The sequence below is a fragment of the Haliotis rufescens genome, unplaced genomic scaffold (assembly GCF_023055435.1).
Source record: "Haliotis rufescens isolate VD_foot unplaced genomic scaffold, xgHalRufe1.0.p SCAF_16, whole genome shotgun sequence".
Lineage (NCBI taxonomy): Eukaryota > Metazoa > Mollusca > Gastropoda > Lepetellida > Haliotidae > Haliotis > Haliotis rufescens.
The window spans coordinates 17,168,757-17,181,651 of NW_025963846.1; the positions used below are offsets into that span (position 1 = coordinate 17,168,757).

General features: G+C 40.9%; 1 protein-coding gene across 1 annotated transcript; it reads right to left on the bottom strand.

Annotated features, from left to right (window-relative positions):
• Positions 1–2,616: 2,616 nt before the first annotated feature.
• LOC124121150 (meiosis expressed gene 1 protein homolog) lies at positions 2,617–11,337 on the bottom strand. The gene is made up of 3 exons (XM_046484143.2): positions 11,214–11,337; positions 6,496–6,660; positions 2,617–3,458 (listed from the first exon to the last, which is right to left on the bottom strand). Exons 2-3 carry the CDS (start codon positions 6,631–6,633, stop codon positions 3,330–3,332), a joined length of 267 nt encoding a protein of 88 aa, XP_046340099.1. The 5' UTR covers positions 6,634–6,660; positions 11,214–11,337; the 3' UTR covers positions 2,617–3,329.
• Between the last annotated feature and the right edge of the window lie 1,558 nt (positions 11,338–12,895).

The following is a 12,895-nucleotide window of genomic DNA, read 5'->3' on the forward strand; positions in this document are numbered from 1 at the left end:
TGTGGTGAGGGGTGGTTGGAACCTGTTCTTAGCCGGAATCCCTATGGGAAGTCAAATGTGGTGTGGGGTGGTTGGAACCTGTTCTTAGCCGGAATCCCTATGGGAAGTCAATGTGGTGTGGGGTGGTTGGAACCTGTTCTTAGCCGGAATCCCTATGGGAAGTCAAATGTTGTGTGGGGTGGTTGGAATCTGTTCTTCTCCGGAATCCTTATGGGAAGTCAAATGTGGTGAGGGGTGGTTGGAACCTGTTCTTAGCCGGAATCCCTATGGGAAGTCAAATGTGGTGTGGGGTGGTTGGAATCTGTTCTTCTCCGGAATCCCTATGGGAAGTCAAATGTGGTGTGGGGTGGTTGGAATCTGTTCTTAGCCGGAATCCCTATCGGAAGTCAAATGTGGTGTGGGGTGGTTGGAATCTGTTCTTAGCCGGAATCCCTATGGGAAGTCAAATGCGGTGTGGTGTGCTTGGAATCTATTCTGAACCACAATCTTCATGGCAAGTCACGGTAGAAGTAGCAGTTGTAGTGATAGTGGTAGTGGTAGTATTGAGGCGAGGTGAAATATATAGTCCAGACTAATGCCGATTTTGTAGTGCTAGCCCACTGTGATACCATGCCGCACTTTAACACCCGTTCAGACACAATAAACCGCGCCAGCAGTCACTCACAAACAACGTTCTAAAAAAACAAATATGTTCACGTAGTCTTCAATATGAACAGGTCGGTACTCGAACAGCCTCACACGTTTTAGAACGTGCACTGTTTTAAATATTTTATGTGTGCTTCAACCTCTACAAAACGCAGTCACTTCTCTTGTACTTGCACCAAAGGAATTTATGTTGTCTCTGCAACAAACGTAGTATTTGGTGGTCGTGATATTTTGGTTGAAAACATATTAACAAGTGATTAGGTTATATAATTTATTGCAGGTATGCCACAATACTAGAAGGGACATGTGGAGTAATTGTCCCTGATTGAGCAGACACGTTGTACTACAATACTCAACCTTTGACAGGGACAGAGATGCTTCACACTCTCGGCATGAATTATGTTTGTTCGTATTATGTTTGTGGTTTGTGTTATTTTTTCACCATTCACCATCATAGGCGGAGTCAGCCACACCACCACCACCACCACCACCACACACACCCGGGTTTTTTTTTAAAAAGAAAAGAAAAAAAAGATTTGGTTGTTCCCGTGTTGCTGTAACTAATCTGATGCAACGTTACAGACAGACCGGGCAGACATCAGACAGGCCAAGAACAGGCAGACTCAGGGTAACTACGCCCAATGAAGACCAATACATGCATATTTTTCATCTGATATCTGGCAGTGACGTCATCAGCGACGAATACCTTAAGGTATATGGTTAGTCAACTGACTAAGAGCAGTTATTAACAGTGCAACATCGTTGCCAGAGATTGAGATGGGCCCTGACTGTACATCCAGCACAGCTACGTGACTGGCAGGGGGTCGTCTTCACTGATGACAACCGGTTCTGTCTGTTCAGGGTGGTGGAAGACAGCATGTTTACCGTATGATGGAGTGGGTGTTCTGGTGTGGGGAGGAATTTGTGGGCAGGAGAGATCACCACTGTTCATAGTTGAAGGAAATTTGACAGCTCAGCGTTACATGGATGAGATTCTTCAATCGATTGTCCTGCCACTTTTACAACAGCTGCCACGTGGTGTCCCTTATCAGCATGACAACTTCAGACATATACAGCCCTAATCGTACTGAACTTACTTGCAGCTGACGGCGTGTTGTTGTGGCATGCACGCTCTCCAAACATGTCCCCATTGAACAACCCTGGGATGTCATGGAACGTCGTGTTCGACAGAGACCACATCCTCCAGTCAACTGACAATTAACTGATCTAGGCCCTCCAAAATGAATGGGGACGCATCCCACAGGACGTCACCACTGACCCGTGAAGATTCCGGGGTAGAATAGGTCTTCAGCAACCCATGCTTGCTGTAAAAGGTGACTATGCTTGTCGTAAAAGGCGACTAACAGGATCGGGTGGTCAAAATCCCTGACTTGGTTGATGCATGTCATTGATCCCAATTGCGTGGATCGATGATCATGATATTTATCGCTGGATTGTCTGGTCCAGACTCGATTATTTACAGACCGCCGTCATATAGCTGGAATATTGCTGAGTGTGGCGTTAAACAACAAACCAACAAATCACCAGACTGTGCACCAGAGTTTTTGCCTGTCTTGAAGCAGGGGATGGTCATACATGCTACACGCGACGTGTAATTGAACTTGAGTGATCCCAGATGTGTTGGCCCTTTGGCCATTACGTTGAAAGCTTGTTTTTGCTACCCAACCTCAATTTGGGCAACTGTCATGCTAATATTGGATGATGTATGACTGACATTTTAAATGTTGATTTTGTTGAGATTTGATCTTTTACTACATTATACTTCATGCATCTATCTTTTGTGACTAGAAATGAACACTACAACCCAACCAAGTTACGCTCTGGTAATGCAAGTAACCTGTATTTGGGTTAAGTCCCACTTATTGCGAAGTAAACATCAAAAGGCTTCTGTAATCAATCAGATTATGTGTGGGTGTATGGATGTGTATATAGCAATAAACACAACTATTGTTAACATCAGTCTCATGTTTATTGGAATGTACATTTTATCACAGGTGGGTAAAAAGGGAATTATATTCCAACTGATTTTTTTTTTATTTCAAGGACATTTTGAGTAGCAACTAAACATTTTTTTAAAGATTGCCTGTTAAAGTGACTGATTTGGTATTAAGAATTTTGGCAGACTGATAATTGATTGACAACAACAACACAGCACCTGTCACTCTGCTAATTGCACATCTTTACATCTTCTGAAGCTGTTGATTCTTCCACGAAATCTTTATATGAATAAGACTGAATACAAGATTATTACTTTAGAGCGAAATTCGTAAAAAAAACCACCTCCTTTCAGCTACATCCCTTGAACACATCACAGTCATACCACAAACAAAAGTCAAATATTATACAATGTGGATTGTTGGACGTCGTCAGCAAGAACAGCATGTCACAATCGGCATCACAACCACCTCCAATGAGATCAGTACATGCAGGTCCTGCGACCAAGATGCATACATGTACATATCACAGAATGAATGACATCTGTCAATCAAACCAACAACCAATCACACCTTTCACCATTTATGACAATGAGAGTGAAATGTAAGTGTTCCATCATGTGGGGTTTGGTTCAAGCACCATGCATCATAAACAGATGGGTTGATGGACGGACGATGGACGGCAATGCATTTGCTTTGTACAATGCCTTCATGAAGATTGCCACATGTCTAATACTGGTAGAGCTTTGTCTTGGAGACGTCCTTGTCAGGACATTCACGGTCCTTGTTGTAGTAGTAGAAGCAGCCGTCTCGCCGGACCAGTTTCTTCACGTAGCCATTGTGTGGCCATCTGTCCACCTGCACAGGAAATAACACGTACAGAAATTAGCAGTGAAGATTTATTTAATAATTGCGTTACAGATATCCTGAATAAACATGATGAGATAAGTGGAAAAAAAATCATTTTAAAGAACTTTGTTTTAACCAAATGAATGCAAATGTATGCAATCACCACAAACTGTGTACTGCGAAAACTGTGAAAACTACCATCTTCCCGAGGCAAGGGAGTTGTCCGACTATAAAAGTCCAGTTTCCACCCTTGCCAAACTAGACTGGAATCCCAGAGTTACATTTTGTCTAGACTAACAAGTCTATTCATAGTCCAATCAAAAAAGCCTAACAAACTAGAAATCCGGTTCATAAACAACATGGATTTCAACGTTTCAACGTCAACTGGGTTGCAAATCTTTTCATATTTTTAAGCAAGGAGCACAAGTAATTTGATGCAGTTTACATGTAAGACTCATTTTATGACAATATAGATCTTGATTAGCGATCAGATCGTCTTGAATGTGCACCTGTTTGAAGCAATGCAAGTGATATGAGAGATGGAATCTGATTGGTCAATAGGAGGGACATAGAAGGGACATAACTCATAATAGCCACTGGTGGCGCTATGATCTAGCCTCGAAATTCCAACGAGTTCAGCAACGGTAGAAACTGGACTTTTATAGTCAGTTAACTCCCTTGCCTCGGGAAGATGCAGAACTACCACCCCAGCTTCACCAACACCGCACACAGGACAATATTTGGTAACATTTTATGTATGAGGTTGATATCTGTTTTTAGGATCTGGATATCTACCTTGTAAAGTAAATGATATCCATTGATTACAATAACTATTAAGTGTGAGATATAACATATATGCCAGGGTTTTGCAGATGTAGTTCTCAGCGTTACCCTCTGTAGGAAGTTTGATTGTTTGTTTGTTGTTTAACGCCGCACTCAGCAATATTCCAGTCTGTAATTAATCAAATCTGGACCAGACAATCTAGTGACTGACATCATGAGTATTGATCCATGCAATTTGGACACGATAACATGCATCAACCAAGTCAGCGAGCCTGACCATCGACCATATTAGAATCCACTACTTAATCTGTTAATGATACAAAAGCAGATTGTCCAGTTTTAGTTAGCCAATGTCAATTATTAATTTAAATATTTTCAAAATAATTAGAAAATAACCTACAAGCTTGGATTAATTATGGATCACCTGTGCCAAGTGAACTACCGTATTGATGTAATAAGCGCCCAGGGCGCTCTCAAAAATAGAAAAGGGGGCTCTTATTAGAATATAGTTTTGGTCAGAAAAAAAAACAGAGTTGAAAGATCGTTAATATTGTGGTTTATACTGACAGCCTAATATGATACAGAAGAAAAGTCTGTGCGTATTATACACAACAGACATATTTTCCAGAATTTAAATGTCCATAATAAATGGTGCATATAACACACGAGTGTGTATTATGCACGAATGAATAAGTCTTGTGTACATTGATCAATCCGAAGGGGTGCTAATTGGGATTGTTCACAAGCCAATATATTAGCAAATATCGCCATGGGCACTTGTGGAGTGGGGCGCTTGAATATGGTAACTGTGTTCTGAGCCCTCGTGAGGAAATTGAACTTTAATTCATCACTGTGCCTTATATAAGTTATAAGTGTGTGGACATAGATGGGCAAAATATAAATGTACCCGGTATGCTTTCATTACAGATCTTCCACTCCCCAATAAGGTGAAGGAAGTGCAGTTTAAAATTATATGTAACACTGTTCCATGTAAAAAGTTGCTTTTTTAAGCCGAACATAAGTGAAACACCAGATTGTGAAGTTTGTGAAACAGACATGACCTGGCTGCAGTTATGTTGCTGAAAATTATGAAAGATAGATCAATAACTATATATAACTATAGGATATATATAACTTTATCAATAATTATGATAAAATATTGTATTGTTATTATAAAGTTTTAAAGATACATCCAGTCAATTTCCAAAGAAGAAAAATGTGTTAATGTGTTTTGTTTGTGTAGGCACTTTTCTACAATTAAATGAAGGTCTATACCACTTTATTTCAAGGTTGAAGGAAGTAGCTGAGACAGTGACTGATGCATAAAGATATATATATAACACTGTAGGCATTTGTCACTGTAGGCACCAGGAGACTTCACTATTCCTCTCAAGAAATGCCTGTCAGCGATTAATCCCCCGAGTAAACATCTTCAGTGTTGTTACAAAGGTGACATAAGTTGTTGACATGGCAATCAAATGGATGAGCAGATAGGAGTGAGTGAGTGAGTATGGTTTAAAGCCGCTTTTAGCAATATTCCAGCAATATCACGGCGGGGGACACCAGAAATGGGCTTCACACATTGTACCCATGTCGGGAATCGAACCCGGGTCTTCGGCGTGACGAGCGAACGCTTTAACCACTAGGCTACCCAACCGCCCCTGAATAGATAGGAAAAAGATGTGATATATATTCAAAAACCCAAAGTATAAGCAGGCAGACTGGGCGCAAGCCAAATCCTTGAAATGCACAGTGCGTCATACGGGGGGAACCTGTTTTAACCCCAGTAAGGGGATTCCCCTAAGTGGCAGACTTGTTTGTTTGAGGGATGATTTCGCCTGTCATTTTTTAGCGTCTGTTTTACACTATTCCCATTTATCAATGTTAATTTTATGTGAATAATAATGTCAAGCATATGTGAATAAGTATGCCCTAGAGTATTAGAATCTGATAAGTTGCTATGTTGACTTTTCTTGCCCTTTATAATATAGCCACTTTGAACATTGTCACAGTGATATCACGGCGTGTCAACTTAATGTTGAGGGAAGTTCTCAGGTCATGCACGTCAGAGAGGTTTACCACTGAGGTGACACCCACAAGCACCAGTACGGAGCTGACAGGTCATTAGGTCATAATCAAGGCAAATCTGAAATTCAAACTCCCGACCATAAGATCCTGGCACAGTTATGGGACACAACTCTGAACAGCAAGTTGTGGTGCCGTAGACAACTGGGCCACCTGTTGTCCCTGATGAGAAACTCACGTGGTCAGTGTTGTGGAATATCTTGTATTCGGCTGCGTCACGGTACCCTGCGAGCTGGAATCGGTAAGCCTCCTCCACCTCCTCGCTCCACTTCTTTCCCCGCACCATGGACTTGGGCTGTGGTGAAGTCTCCGTCATTATCACAGATCACAGTGGGCAATAATTCTGAAACAATAAACATATACTGAGAGGCATTAAAAACGCACACCTATTATCATGCTAAAAGTCGGCGTTATCTGGGTCTGTGTGTCTAACAACTGACATGAAGTAAAGGGATATACAGAACAATGTCGAACATCAAATGTTTGAGTTTGAATCCCAACTGCCATGAACGCAGTGGCTTGACGACTAAAACGCAACCATAAAGGTGAAATGTGGGAAGTCAGGAAGATCAGAAAAATGTCATGATGCGCATGCAAAGTGGGAACTTGGGCTATATAAAAAAAAACAGTGCGGGCAGGGTATCATGCATATTCACAATGCCACAGTTAAGCAACGCGCAGAGGAACCAAGCCATAGGGATGGTGGGAGCTGGTCACACGCCGAGAAATGTTGCTGTACACTTCAGTGTCCATCGATCAACTGTTGTCCGACTGCAGCATCATCACAGTACAACTGGGAGTGTTGCCGACCGTCCTCGACCAGGAACGCCACCCGTGACATCATGGAGGCAGGACCAACTCATCATTGTGAGTCACCTTTGGGATTGCTTCAGAACAGCATGACAGACTGTCATTGGCATGATGGGAACAAGGGGAGGACCAATCAGTGATGGCACGGTCTGACGTCGCCTTGCTGCACGAAACATCCGGAACCGTTGACCCTATCGTGGCCAGATCTTGACTCACGCACCGTCTTGCACGTCAACGTTGGGCAGCTGCAGGTGGTCATCATGCTCCCAGGCAATGGAGAGATGTCATCTCTTCAGATGAATCACGCTTCAACGTCAGTTTCCCAGATGGCCGCATCCGTGTATACAGACGGAACCATGAACGTTTTGCTCGAAACTGCGTTATTCAACATGATCGATTTGGAGGTAGAGGTGTCATGGTGTGGGGTGCAATTAATGCCAACTCTCGCTCTGACTTGGTTGTTATTCGTGGACATCATGACACCCAGCGTTACATTGACACAGTGTTGCAGCCAGTGCTCTTTCCCTTGCTGAGAGGACGTCGAAGTGGCGTTAACGAACTGGTGTTCCAACATGATAATGCCCAACCTCATACAGCTCGCGTGACCCGGAATTTCTTGCAACAAAACAATGTTCAGGTGTTAATATGGCCCTCTTGATCGCCGGATTTGAATCAAATTGAACACTTGTGGAACAAGCATGGCCGTGGGGTTCGATGTCAGTTGCATCCACCACAGACTGTCGCTGGGTTAACCCAAGCTTTGCAGGTGCAATGGAGGGCCATTCCACAGGCGTTTATTCGAAGACTGTGCTTATCAATGCCTAACAGACTTCAAACATGCATTGTCGCCCAAGGTGGGCATACCCGTTTTTGAACTTTGAACTTTGATTTCATACCTCCTCTTTTTGAGATGCTCTTCAGTCATTGGTTTGCATTAAAATCTGAGAAAAACAACGTCATTTTGTCAGGATTGATCTCCATTTCACGTTTTATTATCTTTTTATGTGATATTATGTGGGATATTATCACAATCGCATGATTTTGACTGGTGTGTGTTTTTAATGCATCTCAGTATAGTTGAATAACTGATAAAAGTGGCTGAATGATAACAGATCAACGTTGTCGAATGATAACTCAGGCACACACATGAATGATCCCTGGAATATGAACAACAAAAATGAGATTCTTATTTCTTTATAATTATTTACAAAATTACTATTATATACTCCAAGTATATGGAACCTAATGGGCGTGATAAATTTATCATGCAGTGTAAGTCTTAATTTATCAAATGCATGGTCACAGTGTAAGTGAGTGAGTATGGTTTTACGCCACTTTTAGCAATATTCCAGCAAAAGCACGGGAGGGAGCACCAGAAAATAGGCTTTAAACATTGTACCCATGTGGGGAATCGAATGCGGGTCTTCCGCATGACAAGCAAATGCTTTAAAGGGGAAGTGTACACGCAAAAATCACTTTCTTTCTTTTTCTAAACAAAACGCAATTTTAGAATTAGTTAGTATCTGTGTTTGAAAATATACACTCACTTTTTCCACAGTGAAAGTAGGAAGCTCACAATACTGTAAAAATGATATGCCGTAATGAGGCCTTCGTTTTTCGAGTTAAACAGGCCTGAGTTATCCCCCTTAGATTATGACATAATTGGTGCCAATTCAACTGGGTCCCTGTCTATTCTCAACGCAAAAGATATCAAGTACCAGTTTGCGGTTAAACAACATGGCCTACGACACACTCGGGTGCAGTGGTGACTCAGCATAACACTATGCTGGCTGGCATCTGAGACGCTAGAATCACACACCTATACCTACACCACGTGAAGCGGCTCTAACAAAGCATGATGACGTCATAATGTAGATCAATTGGCACCAATGACGTCATATTGCAAGGGGCATAAGCCATGGTGTTTTTGTTATGGAAATAGAACACTTGGTAAATGTGAAATATAAATCGTTTTAATGCAAAAAATATGTTAATTAATTGTGATATTTTTATATTTTTGTCTATAACACTACTAGGTTAACACTTTTAATGTGGAAAAAGTACAAGAAAAATAGGTTCATTTCCGTGTGAACTTGCCCTTTAACCACCAGGCCCTCCCATTGAGTGTATTAAGTGTAAGTCTTAATACATCAAATACATGGTAGCCTAAGCATCTATACCGAAACGTCTTCTTTTCTGTAAATATAGAAGTTGATATCCATAAATTGTGTCGACTTGGAAAATCCTTGTTTTGAATTTTACAGGATATTCTCTGTATCATCTGCAGTCAGTTTAGGCAAAGCAAATTACAGTTTTATCTTGTTATAAAATATGGGCCCAAAAATATGCAAACCCAAATGCCAAAATGAACCTTCCGTCATACTGTGTTTCACAAATGCCTGTTATGAGATGCCTGTTACCTCACCCAGATCTATATCACAAACTTAGTTGTGAGTGAGTGAGTGAGTATGGTTTTATGCCGCTTTTAGCAATATTCCAGCAATATCCGGCGGGGGACACCAGAAATGGGCTTCACACATTGTATACTCGGACCCCATGGTACCGCGGCATTCATCGTATCGCGGCATTTGTGATTTCCGGTAGTTCACCCGGGACACGCCTCTTAGCGGTTGTCTATTAATGCAAATCAGTAACTAGGAAGTGCTCACTTCGTAAACAATTTCAATTTCCTCGGAATGTTCCGTCTGCTGTAAGTAAGGAGTTATTAATCCGTTGATACATATTTCTGGCATCTGTTGTAATATTGCCTTACCCCCATCTATCAATGACTAATGATATAACCCGCAGTTCCCCATGTAAACTTTCTCTATCGACCTGAACTAGATCATCTGCATATTCATGTCGACTAAATAGGTAACAGAAGTTACGTAGTCCGCACATTTTTACCCGCTCTGTGGCCAGAATCTATTGGGAGATCATAAGGGCCATAATGCCAAACTTAGAAATACGTTCTTCACTAGTAACCAAAAGATAAATACATACTTTGGGCATACTAGGAGTGCTTTTTATATATTTATTGTTGACTTTAAACATTTTTCCATTTTGTGACAAATTATTGTCATCCAATTTTTTTTAAACAATCTTAAAATATCATTTCTGATATTTTGATGTTGACTTATAAAAATATTTTTCTCTTACTTTTCGGTAAATATGCATTGAATACCTATTGCTGATAACACATTTAGAATTTTACTTGTGCTGTCTTTGCACTTGTCTGGACAAATCACTGATGTCTGGCATGATCATATCAAGTTGTTGGTAGAATTATGTCTTCTTTTTGTCCAATTCGGACCTCCATACACAACTTTTCTCTGTACCGCAATATGATGGAGTTCTCTCCCTTGTCAAACAGAGCGCGAGGCCCGGCTTTTACTCGGAGCTACTAATGTAAATAATGAACTTTTATCAGTAAAATATGCATTGTTTGATAACATGAATGGTATCTGATACAGAGAACACGAATAAACATAAAGGTTAGTGAGTGCATTTTGTTCTGTTTAGCGTACATGACAAGTACCGCGATACCCCGAGGTTGCAGGCTACCCATGTCGGGAATCGAACCAGGGTCTTCGGCGTGACGAGCGAACGCTTTAACCACTAGGCTACCCGACCGCCCCCAAACTTAGTTGTGACATACATTCCTTTTACCTTATACATTTTATGATCAAATTGTCTTTGTCACAAAGACAAACTCAAAAAGGCCTAGTCCAGATGAAAACAAGCGAAATAAATCATCTATTTACATATTACTTCGGGGGTAAATCGAGGGAGAGGGGGTATTTACGATTTTCTTTAGCAAATTTTGTTGTCCCTTCACACCCATGAATTACTACCATGGCAGCTGGGGTAAGTTCTGGCACAATGCCTGTCGCAGCTATTTGTGATTAATACCTCTGAGAAATAAGAACCGAATCGGAAACGATCCTTTGAAATTTCACTTCTGAATATAACAAATGAAAACGTGTTTTCCTGTTCACGGTTATCGTCAGTATTAAGAATTCTTCATGAATTGATAACATATCTATTACTAAGATGAAACTAGTCAGAGATCCAATATTCACCTACCTGTGTAAACGGCTGTTCAGATGGAATACTCGTTTTCAATAAATATTTAAGACCGTTTGTTTTCTTTGTTGCCTGGCGATATACGTCACACACCGATTCATGCTGTGATTGGTTGATATCAAGCTCCTCACAGTGATACACGTTCGCGGAGTTCTCTATACCGGGAGTGTAACGAAGGTGTCACGCGCTGGCATGGAGCTTCATAGAATGATCTAAGGCCAGCTACTCTAATACCTGCACGGTCTGCTTGCGGGACGTGCCGCTAAATATTTAAGGAGTTAACTGTTTGATGGACATTCTTAAAGTTGACGAGTAATTAAGATAACGTACAACTTTATTGATATCTACTTCTGGTTTATTTCATATAGCAACGTTTCGATGCTGACTCTTACACCGTAATATCAAGCTGGGTACCGTTGTACAAAGCGATCTTAGCGCTAAGGTGAACATAACCCCCATACCTTAACATAGACTTACGGCAGTCGTAGCGCTAAGGTTGGTTTGTACAACCGCGCCCAGGAGTGACAACAACCAAGTGATAAGAGTGACATGCATGACATGTTATGTTAAGCATGACATGTTATGATAAGCAGCAGATTAACATTGACACCAACAGGTAATAGATTTAAATTCATTAAACAGGCTTTATGTCCAAGAACTGTCAGAAATACCTCATCATCGTATCTTGTATATGTTTATGTATATTTATATATCCATGTACACTATGTACACTAAACATGTTTCATTATTGCTCAAGGAATTTAATATATACATATATTAGTACACGGGCCGATGACCTACAATAAGGATGAACTTGACTGGACGGGGATCGAACCCAAACAAGTGAATACAGTCACAGAGGAAGAGGGATTAATGATTAATTAAACTTACGGAATTAATGTTTTAAGGCCATTTTAAACGAGTCTTGCATGTTGACTAGCAGGCTAGCAACAAGTACTATACAAATACAGAGTAATTACTTTTGACGAGGTCATTTTAAACGAGTCTTGCATGTTGACTAGCAGGCTAGCAACCAGTACTATACAAATACAGAGTAATTACTTTTGACGAGGTCATTTTAAACGAGTCTTGCATGTTGACTAGCAGGCTAGCAACAAGTACTATACAAATACAGAGTAATTACTTTTGACGAGGTCATTTTAAACGAGTCTTGCATGTTGACTAGCAGGCTAGCAACTAGTACTATACAAATACAGAGTAATTACTTTTGACGAGGTCATTTTAAACGAGTCTTGCATGTTGACTAGCAGGCTAGCAACAAGTACTATACAAATACAGAGTAATTACTTTTGACGAGGTCAGGATGCGACATCAAAGACCCGCGGACCCGACCCCTAAGGGGGTCTGACCGGCCATTGGTTAATTCGTACAACGCGACGAAACAATACATTTGAATGTTGAACCAAAAATCAAATGACTGACACTGACCTCGAATATTGACTCGTCACATGATCAGAATTGACGTGATGTGATGAATTTTAACTCGTCTGCTAGAAAACAAGATGGCGTCTGGTACTAACGTTTCACGATTCGCAGCCTAGTTACTGTAATGAAACAAGAGGATGGTTTAAAGGATAAAGCGAATGATTACTTTTCACGAGGTCAATATGCAACGACAAGGACGCACCCTTCGTGAAGCAAGACTCATTTTATTACAATAT